Source organism: Mobula hypostoma, chromosome 11 (genome assembly GCF_963921235.1).
Source record: "Mobula hypostoma chromosome 11, sMobHyp1.1, whole genome shotgun sequence".
Lineage (NCBI taxonomy): Eukaryota > Metazoa > Chordata > Chondrichthyes > Myliobatiformes > Myliobatidae > Mobula > Mobula hypostoma.
The window spans coordinates 19,220,769-19,243,233 of NC_086107.1; the positions used below are offsets into that span (position 1 = coordinate 19,220,769).

Here is a 22,465-nt window from a genome sequence, read left to right on the forward strand (position 1 = left end):
GTAATCCAGACTCCAACTGAATGATCCATTTCTGCTGGTTTGGCAACCCAGTTACGGGGTACGTAACACTAGAAATACTGACTCTGTGCTGTATCGCTAAAATAAAACAAATTTCTGGAAATCTGAAATAAAAATTGAAAATGTCGGGAAACCTCGGCAGGGCAGGTGACCCCAGTGGAATGAGAAACAGCATTAATATTTCAGTCCCGAAGAAGGGTCTCAGCCCGAAGTGTTGACTGTTAACTCTTTTCTGTTCACGCTGCCTGGCCTGCCGAGTTCCTCCAGCAGTCTTTGTGTGTTGCTTTGGATTTCCAGCATCTGCAGACTTTGTCATGGTTGTCAATATTTTATCTGCTTCTTTCTCTGCCAATGCTGCCAGATCTGCTGAGGATTTTAGGCATTTTAATCAGGCATTCTGCCTCTCTGATAATTTCAAGATTTCACTCCTCTCTCAGTATTTCATGTCACTTACCCAATTTGCTGTAAATAGCAGCCCAGCATGTTGCTTTTTAACAAAACTCACCATATTAACCTGGAGGGAGCTTTTCCAGTGTAATTTTATTGGCAGCATATGGTGACTATGCTATCACCAGCTAGAACAATGATGAGTGAGGAATTCCACTGTCTAGCAACCATGATCCTAGAGGGAATGCACTTAACGTGAAATGGAGAAACTTTAAAGGAGGCTTTTTTTTTAACACAGAAAGTGTTACGTGCCTGGAATGGGCTGCTGGGGTAGTGATGAAAGCAGATATGCTAGTGGTGTTTTAATATCGATTGTAATAACAAATATCTCTTTTTCTCATTTCCTTGGGTGTGACTTGTAAACAAAATTCAAATAAAGTTCGAAGTGGTAGTGTAGCGGATAGCGTGACACTATTACAGCTGGGGGCATTCTGGGGTTCGGAGTTCAATTTTATAAGGATTCATTTTGTGTGTGTTGCTTGGTTTTCCAGCATCTGCAGACTTTCTCTTGTTTGTCACTGAAGGGCAAGACAGGCTCAGAATTAGAATCATAATCAGGTTTAATATCACTGACATAACAGGAGATTTGTTGTTTTGTAGCAGCAGTACAGTGAAATACATTTTCAAAAATTAAGTTACAGGAGAAATATATTAAAAATAAATAAACTGCAAAAAGAGAGCAAAACAGTTCATGGATTCATGGACTGTTCGGAACTCTGATGGCAGAGGGGAAGAACTTGTTCCTAAAATGTTGAATGTGCTGTATGTCTTCAGACTCCCGTACACCCTCCCTGATGGTAGTAATGAGAAGAGAGCATATCCTGGATGGTGATGATCCTTCATGACGGATGCTGCCTTCTTGAGGCTCCAGCTCTTGAAGATGATGGTGGTGAGGCTCACGCCCGTGATTGAGCAGACTGAGTTTACAACTCTCTGCAGCTTTTTTCAATCGTGTCACTATCCCAAATGGGGATGCTAATCATGTCCTTATCTTCTGAAAGAAACTTGAAACTTATGTGTGACATTTGTCATCTTGATGTGTGCCTGACATCATACACACTTTAGTACTTTTCAAAGTACATTTATTATCAAAGTACTGTATGTATACAGCATACAACTCTGAGCTGCAGCTTCACACAAACAGCCACAAAACAAAAACAAAGAATAATGTTCAAAGAAAAGATAACAAACCCACAAATGTGCGAAAAGTAAGAAAATTGTGCATAAAAAATGAGCAATAAACACCAACCTACAAAGTCATCAGAAGAGTCCAGGCATAAAGAGTTCATCTCAGTTCAGTTCAGTCTAGTGCTGTGTCATTCATTATCTGCAGACCACCCCGATCAAAATTGCCCAAACTAGCAACAAAAAAAAATGGAGCAGCCAGCAACCAGAAACACACCATACCGTGAGCAACAGAGTCCAATCTACAAACCACGTTGTTTAAACCTGTCCAAGACCCAGGTCTCAGACACCATCCTCCAGAAGCATCGAGCAACAGGGAGCGAGAGCCCTTGATCGTGTTGTTTGCTGGTGCTATCTTCTTTTGCAAAGATGATAGACCGAACCTGTAACAAATTTAGATAATAAATATTAAATATCTATGTCTCTCTTAACATATTCGCAGAAGGCAAAGAGTGGAAATAAAAGGAGCCTTTTCTGACAGGCTGCCGGTGATGAGTGATATTCCACAAGGGTCTGTGTTGGGATCAATTCTGTGGTGAGGAAGGCAAGTGCAATGTTAGCATTTATTTCAACAGGGCTAGAACATAAAAGCAAGGATATAATTTTGAGACTTTATAAAGCACTGGTGAGGCCTCACTTGGAGCATTGTGAGCTGGTTTGGGATACTTACCTTAGAAGTATGTGCTGAAAGTGGAGAGGGTTCAAAGGAGGTTCACAAAAATGATTGCAGGATTGAATGTCTTGTCATATAAAGAGTGTCTGATAGTTCTGGTCCTGTATTCACTAGAATTCAGAAGAATGAGCAGTGACCCATTGAATGGTGAAAGGCCTTGAGAGAGTGAACGTGGAAAGGATGTTTTCTATGGAGGGATAGTCTAAGACCAGATGACACAACCTCAGAATAGAGGGGTGTCCTTTTAGAACAGAGATGAGGAGCAATTTCTTCAGCCAGAGTATGGTGAATCTGTGGAATTCCTTGCCACAGGCAGTTGTGGCGGGCAAGTCTTTATGTATATTTAAGGCAGAGATTGATAGATTCTTGATTGGTCAGGGCATGAAGGGATACAGGAGAAGGCAGGAGACTGGGCTGAGAGGAAAAATGGATCAGCCATGATGAAATGGTTGAGCAGACTCGATGGCCTAATTCTACCCATATATATCTTATGGTCATATGTCACTTAACACATTTCAAGATAGCACTGGTGAACCATGGCAACTTGCTGTAGGCTGCTTTCAAAGCTTCTAAATATACCTCTTTGGGCCCTCTCTCACTGCATTCTGCAGCCTGTAATTTCTCTTTAAGGAATGTACTTTTGAACTGTTTTAATAGCTAGTGATTTCGCGATCTTCCTAAGGACTCGGCAGACTTAGCTCACACGCATGCTGCTATGGCACCTTTAAGCAGACAAAAATACATTGCCATGGCTGAAGATAGGGAGGAGGGGAAGACTCCAAGCCGGGCTGAAATGCAGAGGACTGAAACTCCTTCTATGCAGCATTTTGTTAGCAAATGAAGAACAAGACTGAGGAACTAAGGACAAGCTTTCTGTGTGAGAGGGAAATAAGAAATTGTTGTGTTCTGTGTTTCATGGAGACATGGCTCACTCTGGACATGCCAGAAGCGTCGATCAGAGCTGAAGGCTTCTCAATGCACAAGATGAACTGAACTGCTGATTCAGAGAAGGTAAAAGGTGGGGGGGTCTGTGTTTCATGTTAAGTTCTTTGTGGCGCTCATACGTAGTGGCGTGGAACACCCTAATGATTTAGTGCCGACCTTTCTATATACCAAGAGAATTCCCCTCCATGATCCTGACATCAATTTGCATACCACCAAAAGCTAATGTTATTCAGGCACATGAGATATTAAATGCTGCCATCAGCAACAAAGAAACAGCCTATCTCAATGCCTTTCAGATCATACTTGGGAACTTCATTCAGGCTTGTTAGAAGAAATCGCTGTCTAATTATCACCAGCATATAACCTGCAGCACTGGTGGGGCGGGGGGGGGGGGGAGGTGCGGTGGTCCCAACACATTTGACCACTACTGCACTGTGATGAGCAATGCTTACCATTCCATGCCTAGACCGCATTTCGAGCAATCTGATCACTTGGCTGTCCTTCACCTACCTGCGTATAGGCAAAGGCTGAAGAGCAAGGCTCCAGAGATAAGGACAACACGGCAGTGTTTTACTTATCCATTTTTCTGGTAAATTTACTGGGATCTAATTTTCTACTTTAAGGGCGTCTGGGTGGCTGTGGGAGTACCAAACTTGCATAATGCTCTCTGCTCAATGTGTATAACAGTAACCTGCTATACAATGAGTGACAGTGGAACATGCAGAAGCAGTGGTCAGTTGGCCATTGCTCCCTTTATGTTCCTGAAATGGTTAATTTCAGCTCCACTCAGTCCCCATGGTTTCATGTGACCTGTGAACAATATGGCTCCATGAGGTCTGGCAAGTCTCCAAACAACCTGTTCAAATGGCTCTCTGGTTCATTAAGTCCAGATGCTGAGCACAGGTCACTGTGGAAATATCCTGGGACAATTCCCATGGGCTGTCTAGCTAGCTGGCTTTGCTCGACTCCATAATTATTTGGGGCAAGGGATTTGAAGAGGAGGAGCTTTTAAAAGCACAGATTTCTTTTGCAACTCATTCTAGTCACTGGATTTGAGGATTATCTGACAGTGTTGATCCCAAGGTCTTTGGGGGGATAAAACTTAACCACTGTCTGTCAGCTGCTCCAGCAACTGTGTCTTTCAAACAGATCTGATGACACAGTTCTTCTGCCACTCAACTGCTATTGCCTCCACTGGTACAGTATGTATAAATGTGTATGTATTCTTTTCTCTGCTTAAGTAGCCTCATCATTGACGCTTCCTGCTTCAATATATGTACCAACAAATGTGATATTGACTAATTTATTGGCCAGTTTTCAAGTTTGGGAGAGAAATTATTTCAGTGGAAGTTGTGGTGACATGCAATCACTTAATTACTGTTTGGTTATGAGGATCTGAAAAGAAGTCAATAATTTGATTGTGGACACTACTGACAAAATTGGCATCAGATACTTACATAGGTATAGTTCATTGTGCAGAGATTAGTGGGTAGCCTTCACGTATAAGCCTGCTCTCTGGGTGAGATATTCTCTGATTTATTGGCAAGTTAAATTTCAATAAGATTTTAAAATAAGTATATTTCATAATATTATTTTAAATTCTCATTTTAGAATGCAACAGATTAGGAGCGGGCAGGGAAAGGAGCCACCTTATCTTATAACATTTAAAATACACCTGCTGCGAACTTCATTTTGATTAGTGTGAAGAGATTCTAATGGGGGGAAGAGAACATTTTCAGTAATTCACCACGACCTATTTGACATACATATCTCCCTCTCCCAATTAAAGAAAGCAAAGAGTGATTAGTTTTGCTTGTCACATGTACATCAAAACATACAGAGAAATTTGTTATTTGCATCAATGCAAATCGGCAAGGATTGCTTTCATCTGCCGAAGGGTCTCGGCCCAAAATGTTGTCTGTACTCCTTTTCCATAGTTGCCACCTGGCCTACTGAATTCCTCCAGCATTGTGTGTGTGTGGCAAGGATTGTGCTGGGAGCAGCTCACAAGTTTTGCCACGCTTCTGGCACCAACATAGAATGCCCACAACTCACTAACCCTGACTGTATGTCTTTGGACTGCGGGAGGAAACGGGAGCACCCGGAGGAAACCCAAGTGGTCAAGGGGAAAGTGTACAAACTTCTTATAGGCAGTGGTGGGGATTGAACCCAATCAATGATTGGTGGTGCTGGAATGCCATTGCATTAACTGCTATGCTACCGCGCCACCCAAGAAGAAGGAGTATGGCAGCAGGTGTTTGAAAATGTCACCATTTATGAGTTTGCCTTCAAGTCATACACTATCCTCACTTGGAAATGCAGTATACCACTGGTCCTTTGCCGTCATTGGGTCAATACACTACAAGCAATAGAGTGGGAATACCTTCTCCACAAAGTCACTGAGGGAAGAAAAAATGTTGTCTTTACCCGATCAAGTGGATATGTGGCTCTAGAGCCATTAAAAAGTGTTTGGCCCATTAATGTTAAATAACTTAGTAAGGCTCTTATTTTCAGGGGAAAGAAATGCTGGCCTCACCATTGATATCCAAGCACCTTGAATGAATAAAAAGAGACTTTATAGATTCAAAGTAGGAGTCACCACCTTTCTCTGAAAAGTATTATGGGATGGGTTCTGAATGCTGGCCTTGCCAACATTATCCACATCCTATAAATGACAAAAAAAAAATCCTTTAGGTTAAGCAGGAAAGCTGTGTTGAACACACTTCAAAACAAAGGGTTGAAACTTGACGGAGCATGGCACCTTACAGAGAGAACTTGTGGATTGGACTTTTTCCTTCACTGCCCACCTGCAAGATATCCTGTGATGTGCTCCTGTGATCAGTGGGACCTGTGAGCAATGATGACACTGGCCTGCTTCCTGATCCAACAGGACTTAAGGAACAGAGGAATGACACGAAGGGGGAAGGAGTGAATCACCATCTAATTTGGGACATAGATAGAGCGTAAAGATATCATGTGATGAAATCAAGAATAAACAATGAACTGTCAGGGATGTCATTTTGAAACTGGAGTCACTAACAGGTCACATCAAGTAAGAATGGCAGTTTTCAATCTCTTGAAGTTTCAGGTGAACCAGACCTGCTTTTACAATGCCTGATTCTGCTATGTTCCTAGTTTAGATTTTTCTTTTTTCTCTTTTTAAATTTCATTCAATAGCTCAGCTTAATTTCCATTGGTTTGGTGAGATCTGATACCCCTCAGCAATCTAATTCTCTCATCTAGCAACCTAAACATTATTCTATCCTACCAGTTTGATTTGGGAGAACATAGTTCATTTAAATGTCAATAGAAATTTCATTACCACAGTGCAGGAGTAAAGTAGCCTAATGGATTAAGTTGCTGTATTTGTATCCAGAGTTGTGAATTTGAATGCCACCATAACATCTAGTTCACCCTTCAGGGAAAACAAAAATCTGTCTGCCTTCCTTAATCTGGCCTGTGACTCTCAAGCCACTAATGTAGTTAGCACTTAACTTCTCTATGTAAACCTTGGAATTCAGGGTTCAGTTAGAAAATGAAAAACGCTACCATCCCAGATCCCATAACAAATAAATATGTGAGCAACACAGTAACATAGCGGCTAGCATAGTGCTATTGTCGTCCTTCATTGTTCAGTGTTGACCATGGATGTTACGTCCTGGCTGCCTATGTGATACACAAGCCAGGGCAGTACGATATGGAGAGCAAGCTTTTACCCATGTAGCAGGCTCCCCCTCTCCACGCAGTTGATGAGTCCAAAGGAAAGGTGGAGACCGATACAGTTTGACACCAGCGACGTGGCAGCAGTTGCCAGTCAGTGTTGAACTCAATGTTGAAAAAATAATAATTTATTATTATTATTTTTTTCCCCCTTTTTTGTATTGATATAGTTTGTTCTCCTTTGCACACTGGTTGTTTGCCCACCCATTTGTTTACGGTCTTTCACTGATTCTATTTTGGTTCGTGGATTTACTGAGAATGCCCACAAGAAAATGAATCTCGGGGTTGTATATGGTGACATGTATATGTATTTTGATAATAAATTTACTTTAAACTCAATGTGGCACTGGCTTAGGGACTCCAGTTCCAGATTTTTCCTTAGGACTTACTCCCAAAGCCTTCCTTGGGAGTGGGTCTAGCTGCAAGGCAGTGGAGTTTTGAGATCAGAGCTTTCATAGTCCTAGATGAGCTGCCAACCACAGCTGGTGAGCCCCAACTGTCCAAAGCAACTGGTTCTAAGGTGCTGGTAACCTACCTTTGCTCCTTCTCCTGTCAATAGCAATGGTTCCATCTGGCTTAGTAGCGAAGCCACACATGAAGGCCAGGAGCTGGACTTGGTTGTCAGAGGCTATTTGAGATGTATGCCTTTGGGAGCATTTAATAGGTAATGTGAGATTATCCCCATAACCAACCCTGGCTATAGAAACCTTTAAGGAATCCTAATGCTGTTACAGCACCAGCAACTTGAGTTCAATTCCCACTGCAGCCTGTAAGGAGTTTGTACGTTCTCCTCTTGACTGTATGGGTTTCCTCTGTGTGCTCTAGTTTCCTCCCATATTCCAAAGATATACAGGTTAGTAGTTTAATTGGTCACATGGATGCAATTGGGTGGTGCAGGGTCATTGAGCTGGAAGGGCTGTATCTGTAAAAAAAAATAAATATTATGTCATGGAAGCATAGCAATACAAATTCTGAGATCACCACTTTCTGTAGGTATAATGCAATGAAGGTTGTTGGGTAGAGCCTATTTCCTGCATGTGTTGTATTTTCTGTACAAATCTAATAAATATTTGATCCTGATGGGCAGTCGGTTGGTGAAGGGATCAAGGATCTATTCTTTGTCTCCAGAATCATTAGTGTTGATGTGTAGACAGGTACCTCCATATGCATTCAGTATAGCAGAATGATTATTAATGGGCTGGTGAAAATCCCCTGTTTTTCTATCAATATGGGAATAGCATAATCATTTTTCCTGTAGTTTTCACAGTACTAATTTTATGCCTTGTTATCTTGTCAGAAATGGGAACACAGAGCAGTACTTACTTCTTCACAAAGACGAATGATAGGAGGGAGAGAGACTGGGCAGTTAAGTGCCTGGTGGCATGTTATATGTTGAAGTAGAATACCCAGTGTAATGTTGCATCCTTTGGGGAAAGGGGAAGAATACTGGGAAATTCTTTTGGGCAATTGTGTGTTGGTAAGTCACAGGAGATTTAGGATTACAGGGGAAACATAATAGGGGCTATTGTGGTATAGGTGCATAAGGAGGTTGGTGTCAGGATCTCACACGTTGAGGAGCACGTTGAGGAGCAAGGACTCAGGTCCATAGGGGTGAGAGAGGTGGGAGGGTTGGAGCCTACAAATAAACGGCAACCCTAATCTTGTTCCATGTTATTAAAACTAGGATTCATGGGGGAATCAATGTAAAAACTGGATGATATGATGGTAATGCAGTGCTCAGCACATCACTTTCCGGTGCCTGCATCACCAATTGGAAAACAATTCCCTCTGCTGTCTGTAAGAGTTTGTATGTCCTCCCTGTGACCGCGTGGGTTTCCTTCAGCTGCTCCAGTTTCTTGGGTTTGCTATGTTGGTGCTGAAGCGTGGCGACACTTGTGGGCCATTTGCTTGAGTGGCGAGGAAATCTTGCCAGGTGATTGCGGGTAACTCACATCAGAGTTGTCCAGTCAGACTTACTATCACAGACTCTGTGGAACATTATTTTTAATAGCCTAATGCGGAAAATAGTGTTTTGCAATTGAATTCCTATGCTTATTAACATGAAGCATGGAAATTCACAATGTGGAACAAATCAAGCTTTTCATTAGGAAGTCCTAAACTTCCAATGAAGGAGTCAATTAAATTAGCATCCAGTAAGTATCTACTCACAATACTTAATTGCTGATGCGGCCTCTTTGATGGTTCAACATTATACTTAAGTGATCAATGGATTTAGTAATGTGGCAATGCAATCACCCAAGGCATACAGTGTTAGGTAGCTGTTCAAGGGAGAACAGCTATTGCTGAGTGTTTAGCCTGAGAGATAATCACTTCATTTATCTTGTCCCAATATCAATCCTTTGATAAACAGTCAATGAGAAAGGTAATAGTTTGATTCCTTTGGTGGTGGCTCACCCCTTTAATTTCTGAAGTGAGCATTTCTGAAGTGAAATTTCAGAAATAAATTGTGTAGCAATTTAGAAGAATGGGAGATGATTGCATTGAAATGGGTGGCCAACACATTTATTCCTACATGCAAGATATTTTGCAGATGCTGGAAAATTTGAGCGACACGAACAAAATGTTGGAAGAACTGAGCTGCTCTGATGGCATCTATGGAGGAGTCAATGTTTCAGGCCAAGATCCTTCATTAGGACTGATGAAGAGTCTGAACCTGAAATGTCGACTGCTTATTCTCCTTCATTAGATGTTGCCTGACTTGCCAGAATTTTATGTGTGTTTCTCAACATTTCCAGCATCCGCAGAACCTTTCGTGTTTATGTATGTCGCCTTTCTCCCTGCTATTTAGAGCCTTGGGTGGTTGCATAGCAAATGAGAAACAAACACAATGCAACCCAAATTTATTCTCCAGTGGCTTAGGAAATTGCTGTTTTTTTCTGGCATTTGTATCATACATTTGTGCAAATATATCTTTGTGTCTCAAAGAAAGCAAAATTAATGGATGATCTACACATATTTACTGTGCCAATAAAATTGCCTGGATTTTAATTTCTCAGTTCTTAGGTATATAGTGATGGAATCAAGTCAGAATCAATTTCTATTGCGAAGAATTCTAAGGATATTACTTGTGTTTTGAAAATTGCATTCTGCAGTTGTGTCCCTTGAAGACCAGTTGCTTAGTTAGATTTAGTTTTACTATATATAATTCTGGATTGGTGGTATATCTATTTGCTTTTTTTCCTGCAACTTTAGTAGCATATATCTTTTTATAAGATCCATAATATGTTGAAGCATTTGTTTCCTTTGCGGTATGTTATAACTTTTGCATATTTGATCTTATTTTTGGCGAAGGAAAGGGAATTCTCCTTCCCTTCTGCTCATTGTTTGCCTGGCATTTCTTTTCTTTCAAGTAATCAGCAGAAACCCTGTACTTCAATGTGTGAGTGTGGTACATCATCACAGTGTTTTTCCACATTGATGATCAAAGTTCAAAGGAAACATCATCAAATTATGTATCTATCACCATACACTACACAGAGATTCACTTTCTTACAGGCATTCACAGTAGAACAAAATATAATAGAATCAATGAAAAACTACACACAAAGACTGACAAAAAAACAATGTGCAAAATAAGACAAATAGTGAAATACAAAAAAAGTAAACAGATAGCCAATAATAAATGATAAAATTTTAACGAAGATGAAGGTCTCACTCTAAGTAAGAACTGGAATTTGATTGTAAACAAGGTGGGATAGTGGACACCTGACTGGATGAGGACTAACAAATCAGGAGGGATGGACAGTAGAGGTATAAATACCACCGGACTAGATATGCTCAGGCATCATCCCTGATGAAGATGGCAGAGTCTGTCATCAAAGCATCAGTTAAAATTGATATCGGTACCTGGCGGGAAGCCCGAGAAGAGTTTATTTGTAAGCAATTAGTGTTTAAAGGACACAACTGCAGAATGCAATTTTCAAAAGAACTTTATATTTTTGAATCGAGGATTGAGTTATATAATCCAGATGGAGAGATTTGAATTTCTATCAGTATATTAAATATCTGGATCCTTCATTGTCTGTGTAAATATGATTTTAAAAACATACCTCTGATATTTGGTCTGACAGGAGATAATTGAGATGTGCCAAATCCATTCAGTCTTTCCAATCTCCTTCAAGATTGTTGGGGGTTAACTCATGGGTTTTGAGACTAAATGTGATTATATCTACTTCTCAAGTCCTGGGATCCTACAGGAAAGAATCTGACCTTTCAACCTACCATGCTGATGTTGACCATCGAATAACCATCTACTGTCATCATTATTCTGTGCCATGCTGTATGACGTGGGCGATCATGGTCCTCATGACCATTATTGTTCTTGGCAAATTCTCCAACAGAAGTGGTTTTCCATTGCTTTCTTCTGGACAGTGTCTTTACAAGATGGGTGAACCCAGACGTTACTCTTTAGAGATTGTCTGCCTGCGCCATCTGTGCTAAATCCATTTACCAGCGCTTGGTTAGTGGTCTTCGATGGCTTGACAATTCAAGTACTTATCTGTTGTGAAAGTACGTAACTCCACTAACTTCTCAAGCAGTGGTTTTCAGATTGAAATGTTTCTCTAGGTAAAAGGTAATGTCCTCAGATATCCTCTAACCTTCCTACACTTCATCTGAAACCTATACTGGCTTTTCATGCACAGTACCCAGCTGGTTAAGATAATAACTAAAGGAAAGTGTAAGATAATGCTATATAGCTGCTTGTACTTTCGGTGCAAGGTATGACCTTTCTCCCAGGTATGATACTTGCTGCTTGGCCAGCTGCAAGGATACTTTCCTCTGATTCACTGATCATCCTTTTTCTCTGTTGGCTGTGCTATTCCTCGACAGAAGGCACCAAATTCAGAAAGGTATCTGAAAAATATAAATCTGCAGTCTGTAGCCTTCGCAAATTTTTGGGCAGCCTAGATTGAGATCAATGAAGGACACATTTCCTTGTCACTAATGCATAATGTAGGCCAATGATAACTCATGTGTAAGCAATAAAATGTTGATGTGTTATAGTCAAAGTCAAAGTGAGTTTGTTATATTATGCACAAGTACATGTACGTACAGGTACAATGAAAAGCTTGCAGTATCATCAGAGGCATAGTTTATTACAATGTTCAAAAGTAAAGCATAAATTAAACATAAACCATACAAAATTATACACAGAACAAATAAAGAGTCCATTGCAGTACAAAGGGGTCATTGTGTTGCAATACAGTGGCTGTGGTTAGGGTTGTTCATGCTGGTTCAAGAAACAAATGATTGAAGGGAAATAGCGGTCTTGAAGCTAGAATTTCAATCTTTAGTACTTATAGGAAAAGAAGCATGTGTTGGGGCCATGTATCCAATTACTGTCTGTATTATATTTGTGCTGCCCATTCTCACACGGGGTTAAGGTACGAAATCACGTGATTTTGGTCTGTGGTTAGTGGGTGGCGTTCAGCATTGGGCAGTGATAGAAATAAATGATATAGTCATCTGTCTACCTGCATGGCGGCATAGACAGGGGGTGAGTAGGAAGCGCAAATTTTTTGTTAACCATTCATTTCAGTTTGAATTTGATCCTATTATGCTTGTCTCATAGAATAGTACAGCACAGTACAGGCCCTTCAGCCCACAATGTTGTGCCAACCCTCAAACCCTGCCTCCCATATAAGCTCCCAACTTAAATTCCTCCATATACCTGTCCAGTAGTCTCTTAAACTTCACTAGTGTATCTGTCTCCACCACTGACTCAGGCAGTGCATTCCACGCACCAACCACTCTCTGAGTAAAAAACCCTCCTCTAATATCCCCCTTGAACTTCCCACCCCTTACCTTAAAGCCATGTCCTCTTGATGTGAGCAGTGGTGCCCTGGAGAGGAGGCGCTGGCTATCTATATCTATTCCTCTTAATATCTTGTATACCTCTATCATGTCTCCTCTCATCCTCCTTCTCTCCAAAGAGTAAAGCCCTAGCTCCCTTAATCTCTGATCATAATGCATACTCTCTAAACCAGGCAGCATACTGGTAAATCTCCTCTGTACCCTTTCCAATGCTTCCACATCCTTCCCATAGTGAGGCAACCAGAACTGGAGTGAGGCGACCCATTCATTTTTATTTACATGAATTACGGAAGGATCAAATGATTTCATTGTTGGTTTGTAATAAAGGATTAAATGTACATTTTCGATGTGTTAGAAGTGCATCATACAGTGCGATACTCCTTCATTTAGCCTCTCAGTGACTTTGACTTTGTTTTCAAGTAGTTGCTGCCCTGTGGTTTCTTTAACAAAAAAATCACTCTGTTCTTGGTGATTATTTTAGACACAAATGTTAACTGTTTATTCCCCTCCACAGATGCTGTCTGGTATGCTGGGTTCTTCCAGCATTGTATATGTTGATTGGAGATTATTTGCTTTGATCCTGTGTGGATCACACATATTCTGAAATTCTTCCTGTTTTTCTCTTTCAAGCATTATGTAAAGAAGGATGCAGGAATGGTGGAAGCTGTGTTGCTCCAGAAGTGTGTGCCTGCCCTCCTGGGTTCACAGGAAGAAGCTGTGAGATAGGTAAGGTTAACATTCTTTCGCTTGTTTAGCCCAGGTTGTCGCCTTTTCTCAAGAACAAGATTTGTATGTAGAGCTTGAAATTTTCAACTTCGAGTTTAGTATTTTTTAAAGTACTTCAAAGAAAATACATGCTAGTATTTATGTATTTATGCACATTTTATTCTATATCTGTACTTCGAGCTTTATTTTTATATAATTCCTTATTCTGTATAACTGTTGAATATTGTTTTATTTTGCATATTGTGCCAACACACCTCAACAATTTCGTAATACATGTAACTGCATATGGTAAACAATCAAAAAAAAGTCAGGGGATAAATTAGCTTTCCATAAGACCACAGGCCCATAAGACATAGAAGTAGAATTAGGCTTTTTGGGCCATCAAGTCTGCTGCGCCATTTCATCATGGCTGATTTATTTTCCCTCTAAACCCCATTCTCCTGTCTTCTCCTGGTAAAACTTGATGCCCTGACTAGTCAAGAACCTATCAAACTCATTTTTAAATATGCCACTGTCTTAGCCTCCACAGCCATCTGTGGTAATGAATTCCACAGTTTCATCACTCTCTGGCTGAAGAAAGTCCTTCTCATCTCTGTTGTTAAAGGACGTCTTCTATTTTAAGGCTGTATCCTCTAGTCCTGGACTCCCCCACTATAGGAAATATCCTCTCCACATCCATCCTATCTCGGTCTTTTATTCTCTATAACCTGCAATTATCTATATTAACAAAAGGTGCCTATTGTAACCTACAATACCTTGTGTAAATTTATCACTTTCTGCTTTTTTCAACCAAAATGTCTCGCTAGTGACATGCACATCCCACAGCAAGTGTCACTACCCAAGCTGCAAACTGAACTGAGCATTCTTAAACCAAATGAATAAAAATGTAGGCAACACACGTCAAGGTTGCTGGTGAACGCAGCAGGCCAGGCAGCATCTCTAGGAAGAGATGCAGTCGAAGTTTCAGGCCGAGACCCTTCGTCAGGACTAACTGAAGGAAGAGTGAGTAAGGGATTTGAAAGTTGGAGGGGGAAGGGGAGATCCAAAATGATAGGCGAAGACAGCAGGGGGAGGGATGGAGCCAAGAGCCGGACAGGTGATAGGCAAAAGGGATACGAGAGGATCATGGGACAGGAGGTCCGGGAAGAAAGACGGGTGGTGGGGACCCAGAGGATGGGCAAGGGGTATAGTCAGAGGGACAGAGGGAGAAAAAGGAGAGTGAGAGAAAGAATGTGTGTATAAAAATAAGTAACAGATGGGGTACGAGGGGGAGGTGTCTCTGGAGACAGCTTATCCACTGATGTCTACTATAAGCCTACTGACTCTCACAGCTATCTGGACTATTCCTCTTCTCACCCTGTCTCTTGCAAAAACGCCATCCCCTTCTCGCAATTCCTCCGTCTCCGCTGCATCTGCTCTCAGGATGAGGCTTTTCATTCTAGGATGAGGGAGATATCTTCTTTTTTTAAAGAAAGGGGCTTCCCTTTCTCCACTATCAACTCTGCTCTTAAACGCATCTCCCCCATTTCACGTACATCTGCTCTCACTCCATCCTCCCGCCACCCCACTAGGAATAGGGTTCCCCTGGTCCTCACCTACCACCCCACCAGCCTCCGGGTCCAACATATTATTCTCTGTAACTTCCGCCACCTCCAACGGGATCCCACCACTAAGCACATCTTTCCCTCCCCCACTCTCTCTGCATTCCGCAAGGATCACTCCCTACGCGACTCCCTTGTCTATTCGTCCCCCCATCCCTCCCCACTGATCTCCCTCCTGGCACTTATCCGTGTAAGCGGAACAAGTGCTACACATGCCCTTACACTTCCTCCCTTACCATCATTCAGGGCCCCAAACAGTCCTTCCAGGTGAGGCAACACTTCACCTGTGAGTCGGCTGGGGTGATATACTGTGTCCGGTGCTCCCGGTGTGGCCTTTTATATATTGGCGACACCCGACGCAGACTGGGAGACCACTTTGCTGAACACCTACTCTCTGTCCACCAGAGAAAGCAGGATCTCCCAGTGGCCACGCATTTTAATTCCACATCCCATTCCCATTCTGACATGTCTATCCACGGCCTCCTCTACTGTAAAGATGAAGCCACACTCAGGTTGGAGGAGCAACACCTTATATTCCATCTGGGTAGCCTCCAACCTGATGGCATGAACATCGACTTCTCTAACTTCCGCTAATGCCCCACCTCCCCCTTGTACCCCATCTGTTACTTATTTTTATACACACATTCTTTCTCTCACTCTCCTTTTTCTCCCTCTGCCCCTCTGAATATACCCCTTGCCCATCCTCTGGGTCCCCCCCCCTTGTCTTTCTTCCCAGACCTCCTGTCCCATGATCCTCTCGTATCCCTTTTGCCTATCACCTGTCCAGCTCTTGGCTCCATCCCTCCCCCTCCTGTCTTCTCCTATCATTTTGGATCTCCCCCTCCCCCTCCAACTTTCAAATCCCTTACTCACTCTTCCTTTAGTTAGTCTTGACGAAGGGTCTCGGCCTGAAACGTCGACTGCACCTCTTCCTAGAGATGCTGCCTGGCCTGCTGCGTTCACCAGCAACTTTGATGTGTGTTGCTTGAATTTCCAGCATCTGCAGAATTCCTGTTGTTTGCGTGAATAAAAATGTAAATTCTACAAAGTCGCTTCAATAGATTTTATTGGTGAAGAAAGAAACAGGTTTTCTAAGTAAGCCTTCAGGGTTTTTCTTGTTGGGTAAATTTGAAAAATTCAAGCATCCTCATTTTGATAAAATTATTTTACAAAGAGTTGGTCAAAGTTCACCTGCTTTTGGTTGCCTTCGATACTGGTATGTTTAATTTCTGTTGACCTGTTTGAATGCTTTGTAGTCAGAGCAATCTCACTTTAATGTTGTATTTCAGCTGTAGCCACTTCTTGAAAGTCTATCAATCAAGGTATTACTCGAAAGTTTTCTTTCCCTGATCTCTTGAGAAATTCTTCATCCTTTTTGACAGTGACAGCTTCCAGCACTTCCAATATGTAGTTCAACCAATTCTTTCTTTCATGTCTCCATTCATTTTTAATGGCTTTCTCTTTGAATTTATGCTTAATATGTTCTGTGCATTTTATGTCCCTCTGTACTCATAATTTTTAGCTATGCCCTCATGCACTTTTTCTACTGTATCATCATTAACAGACCTCTATCATTTTGAAAATTTCTTCCAATTGCTCTTTGCTTTAGTACCTTTAGAATCCTAAGAAGTAATTGAGACTCTTGAGACTTGGTACCTCCCGGCTACAAACTTTGTAGGTTCACCATCCATTTATGTAAGTGAATGGGGAACCAAGATTTTGCATGTGCTTCTGAATGGAGTATCCTCAATCTCGTGAAGCAATCTATAATAAGAATTAAGGAAAAACCATGACCCAAATAATTTTCAGAGGTGCTGTCACTCAACTATTGTAAACTCACTGTGCATGCTGGCACATGCAAGTAAGGCTTTTGCTGAATATCTGGTGATATAATGACATTGGAACAATGGCAGTTGGGAAGCAATTCCTGACCAATAGAATCAGAATCAAGTTTATTATCACCGGCATATGTTGTGAAACTTATTAACTTAACGGCAGCAGTACAGTGCAATACATGATAAACATAGAAAAATAAATAAATGGATTACAGTAAGTATATATATATATAAAACAGTTAAATTAAAAATAATTATGCAAAAACAGAAATAATAATAAAAAAGTTTGGTAGTGTTCATGGGTTCAATATCCGTTCAGAAATTGGATGGCAGAGGGGAAGAAGCTGTTCCTGAATTGCTAAGTGTGTGCCTTTAGGCTCTGTACCTCCTACCTGATGGTAACAATGAGAATAGGGCATGTCCTGGGTAATGAGGTTCCTTAATAATGGACGCCACCTTTCCGAGGCACTACTCCTTGAAGATATCTTGGATACGACATCTGTCCACGTAGAATAAGGCACCTGAAATTCAGATCACTGAATATTGATGGAAAGAATGTTGAATTGAGTTAGGAAGCTGCTGGAACATTATATTGGCTGCTATACATATCTCTAGGTTGAAGCAATTTTCCATAATATAATGATGTACCTTTAAAAAAGAGACAATGAATCCGAAAGCTTAGTGGCCAAGAATTCTAAAACAGAAATACATCAATAATTGACAACAAAGGTCACAATCTAGCAATATATTTTGATATACCAGGCAACTCTTTTTATTTTTTGATGCCTTTACATATATTAAAAATATTCACATAGAAATTTTGAGGAGACTTGTTTTTGCTGTTGTCTATTGTCAAATTCACAATTAAATGCCAAAATCTGGATGGAGTTACAAATAAAGGTGGTAAAAATGAATGATGGTATGTTGCCTGTATCTCTAGTTTGGACCAGTGTTCTATAATAATGAAAAAATAATATAGTGATCTACCATCTGTTCTCTATAATTTCTAAGATTAATGAAGCTATTATGAAGGGGTTTACAGACAGGTAACTGCTGAATAAATATCTAACTGAACCCCATAAATCCCATAATAAAATGAATCACATGCCAACCCCAAAGATAGAATAATTACACAATATTTCACCAATAGAAGAAATGAAGCCACACCACATAATAGTTTACTTAATTATTCACTGGTGAAGTAACTTGTACATTTTTATTTAAAAGAATATATAATTATTTTGGTAATAGGCAGAATAATTGTTGAATCATTCATTTTACTTTGATTCCTGAAACATCTGCCTTCAGGTCATTCTTTTTCACAACTTCCTGATGCATGGCTGTGCAGCACGTGTAACCTGCGACATTTATGAACCTGAATGTTGGAAGTGAACAGGCACTGTAAAAATCAGTTCACATCTGTATAGGAGTTGATTTCTGCCATCTAGGGTCATCAATCTGAGGGGAAAAAATCCTTTATTAGGTTCAAAAGGCATTCTGCTTCCCCCTATAAGTATTAGGTTAAGGTTAATAATTTTAACTAATCACCAAGTTTCGAAAGACTATTTGCTCCATTAATATTGTACCATGTATACGCAGTATATTTTAAATTCTTCAAATGAAATTTGCCAAAGTATGAACAAAAATGATAATACAGTCTTTAATAAGTAATCGTCCATAGGCCAGAGTGTGTGCACAGTTGAAATTTAGCAGGATAAAAACTGGTGATCTGAAGGTAGTTTAAAATAAGATGCTCTTATTCAGACCTTTCCTGAATTAAACGGAATTAAATGTACCATTCTAGTGGTCGCCGAGCCAGTGCTTTGTAAAGGGTAATCATGCTTTTGTAATCAATGTCTCCTTTTATGAAATCCAGGATATTTAAATATTATTAACTGCTTTCTCAACCTATTATGTCACTTTCTAAGACATAAACATATATTCACGCATATTCCTCAGTTTAGAGTTATATCCTTCAGTCCATAATCTCACTATCTTCTCCAGCTAAACCTTATGACTTGGTGCTCACTGAATTTGAGGACACAAGAGATTCTGCAAATGCTGGAAATCCAGAGCAACACACACACACACACACACACACACACACACACACACACACACACAATGTTGAGGAACTGCAGGTCTCATCATGAAACACTGACTGTTTATTCCTCTCCATAGATGCTGCCTGACCCAGTAAGCTCCTACAGCATTTGGTGTGTGCTGTTCCATATTAAATTTGAGGTCCTCTAAACTTTGTGTAATTCCCATTCAGGAATATTAGTAAACTGCATTTCAAATAATAACAAAAAAGTGCTAAGAACGTATAATGAAACAAAAATGTTCTGAAATGACACTTTCCCAACTTTCCACTGGTTTAATAGCAACTGGCTGGGTGTACTAGAGCACAAAGCTGCCTCCTTCACAGTTGTCTTATCACTTCTGCAGAAGCATGCATGAGAAGATTGATGACTGTGCTCTTAAATTGTGCTCCAGTTTTTACATCAGTGCCACAGAATAAATGGGCCATTAAATGATATATTAGAGTTGTTCTAGACCCTGCTTATAATGGAAACTCCAAAGGATATTTCTGGCATGTTTGAAGTGAAGAGTTCACATCAAAGTTTCTTAATCATATTTCTTGTGAAATCTCCTGAAGTACTCAGGGTGCAGTGAATTACTTTTTAAAGTGAACTGTATTTTGGTACTTTGGCAATTTTATTTTATTTGAAAATTGAATGACAGTTTAGTAACTGCAATTTATGAAATCTCTACCTTGGCATTTCTACCACATAGGATTCTAGCTGAGCAATTGATTTATCACGGTATGACATCCCTGGATAAATCTGACAAATATATATATTTGCAGTGGATTCTACTCTAAAAGCTGCACTTTTGTGATAGTTCCTAAGTTGGTGAAAATGCTGATATCAGAGCAACAACAAATGGCTGTTTCAATACTTAGTTGAAACACAGGGCTCGATTGTCACAGGGGTTTTATGGATTCTTTCTAATGGGAGCAAGCAAAATACAATAGTATTTTGAAAACCATTCCAATTTCATTCCAGGCAATGCCTATAGACTCTTGGATTTTTCTCACAAGCACGTCATTCTGAAAGCATCTTGGTGTTGAGAAGAAAGAGCCTCTAGTTGTTTAGCTCCCTGGTAGCCTAACTGTCATTCTCTGACTAGCATTTGAGTTAAATGTTTCTTTTTCAATCTTAGATTTTATTTTGGCAATGTGAGTCCCCCTCTTATGTATTCCTGAACATCTGAAATTGAAGAAATTTAGTGGTGTTTACTCAAATATTTTTTTATCCATTGCCATTCCTAGTACAATGGGTAATGTACTAGGAAGTTAAGCCCATCACCCCTGCGGGGGCCTCGCAGCTCACCAGAGTAGTCTGTCCTGGGCCACTTTTTCAAGTTGTGCCCAGGTATAGCTCAACTTCCTGGTTTCAGCTACAAGGTCACATCACCAGATGTTCTTTGGCTGACCTTACTTATAGAAGATTGATTGCCCCTGTGGCTTCCATTGACTTGTAGCATTCATCACATGATTACATCTTGGCGAAGGTCCTTCCTCTCCAAGGATGAGATCCTTGGAGCCGCTGTTGGCACTTCTGTGGCTTGGGATCTTTACAGGAATGGGTGCTAGCCCCATGCCCAACCACAGGTACTGTCCGTCACAGAGTTAATGTACTAGGAAGTAACTAACAGAAGGTTCAGCCTTCAGGCATTTATTTAATTCCAACATGAAAGACCAAGTCAGCTGATCTTCTTTATGGGCACTTCATCCTTGAGAATGGTGACCTGCAATGTAAAAATAATATTCTTCCCTGCCTCTCTAGTTCTTTTGACAGTTATCTGTCTGGTTGTTGACCGCTGGAAATTTCTTCAATTATAAGATGTATCTTGGACATCTTCCAAAGTCAACCTTATGGAATAATGTTTTCCTAGCAAAGCTATAGTATTCTTATACAAAAAGAAATGTTGTTAAAGAGCTGTCTTCATAATCACATGAGAGCTGAGGAAAATTCTGCAGGCTGGTATTTCAAAGCCTTTGGCAATTTCAGTGTTGTCAAGTTACGGAAATCTTGTTTGGCACCAATAGGTCTACAGTGACATGGATTCTGCTGAAACTGCTGCTTATTAACCTTGTTTACTCACCTTATTTACTCTCTTAAGGCACTAAGTAACAGCAACTGTTACTCTGTTTGTATTCTAAGTTTGATTGACTTTTATTTATTCTTTTGTGCTACTGTTGTTACAGGGAAATAACATAAACTGCAACGTGACCAAATTTGTTGCTTTATGGGGTCTGAATGGCTGCTGACACTTTTGAGTGCTTGATATACAGGTGTGCATGGGCTTTCGGGTTACTGCAATGATGTCCAATGGAGTACAGTATTGTGCAAAAGTCTTAGACTTCTGTAAAGTGCAGATGATTTCAAAATAAAAAGTTCTAAATATCAAAAAATTACTATAGAGAGCAGTAAACAGTAAAAAAGCTAAACCAAATCAATATTTGGTATGATCACCCTTTAAAACTGCATCAATTCGGTTAGGTATTCTGTTGCGCAGTTTTATAAGAAAATCGGCTGATGGTTGTTACAAGCATCATGGAGAACTTGCTACAGTTCTTCTGTAGACTTTGGCTGTCTCGCTTGCTTCTGTCTCTCCAGGTAATCCCAGACAGACTCGATAATGTTGAAATCAGGGCTGTCTGGAGGCCATGCCATCTGAAACCAAATATAAAAACGTCTAAGGTGCCTAACACTTTTGCACAGTCCTGTACAAGTGCAGTCACATCAAATGTTCCACCATACTTGTGAAATTCATAAGAATATCGAAACTTGTTTTGGAAATCCTTTGTATTTTAGAAATCATTAGTAATTTGGAAATCTTTTGTAAGACAGAACGCCTCTGTGAGTTTTAAATGTGTTTTGTGAGTTTTGTCTGGGGTTAAATGTGTGTCACGTTTTGTTGAACTGTGTTTTTACTACTTTGTTAGTTTGAAGTATCTCCTCCTTGGTAGGGATAGGGGACCCACCAGTCAAATAGTGAGTATCAGCAGCTAAACTCTCTGTGAAGGATAAACAAGTACGTGAACTCGTCTTTGAAGAGCAGATAGCCGAATTTAGCTATACTTTAGTGAGGGGACCCAAAGCTATCTATATCAGATAGGACAGGATCTTCGTTTGAGTTTAGAACTTTGTGGTGGGCAAACCCAATACCATCACAGAGGATGTTTTTCCTTCTTTATGCACAGGACTTTAACTTTCCCTTCTTCCTGGCCATACAATCCCTCCTCTCACCACTGGCCATGCAGTCTCCCCTCTCACCACTGGCCATACAATGTCATGAGACCTGAAGTGGCATCTTGTAAGTGTCTCTGTATATAGGCTGAGGTGAGGAAGGAAGCATTGACCAATTACCACCATGCATTTGTGCTATGGGCATCTGAAAGACAGCTGTCA

General features: G+C 40.5%; 1 protein-coding gene across 8 annotated transcripts in view; it reads left to right on the plus strand.

The window, feature by feature from the left end:
* LOC134353612 (protein kinase C-binding protein NELL1-like) overlaps nucleotides 1–22,465 on the plus strand; it is a 1,036,586-nt gene that overhangs the window by 758,602 nt on the left and 255,519 nt on the right. For all 8 annotated transcript variants that reach the window (XM_063061731.1, XM_063061736.1, XM_063061735.1 and 5 more), the window contains one exon: nucleotides 13,454–13,549. In XM_063061731.1, the coding sequence (XP_062917801.1) occupies nucleotides 13,454–13,549 (96 nt within the window). The remainder of the gene's footprint in view (nucleotides 1–13,453; nucleotides 13,550–22,465) is intronic.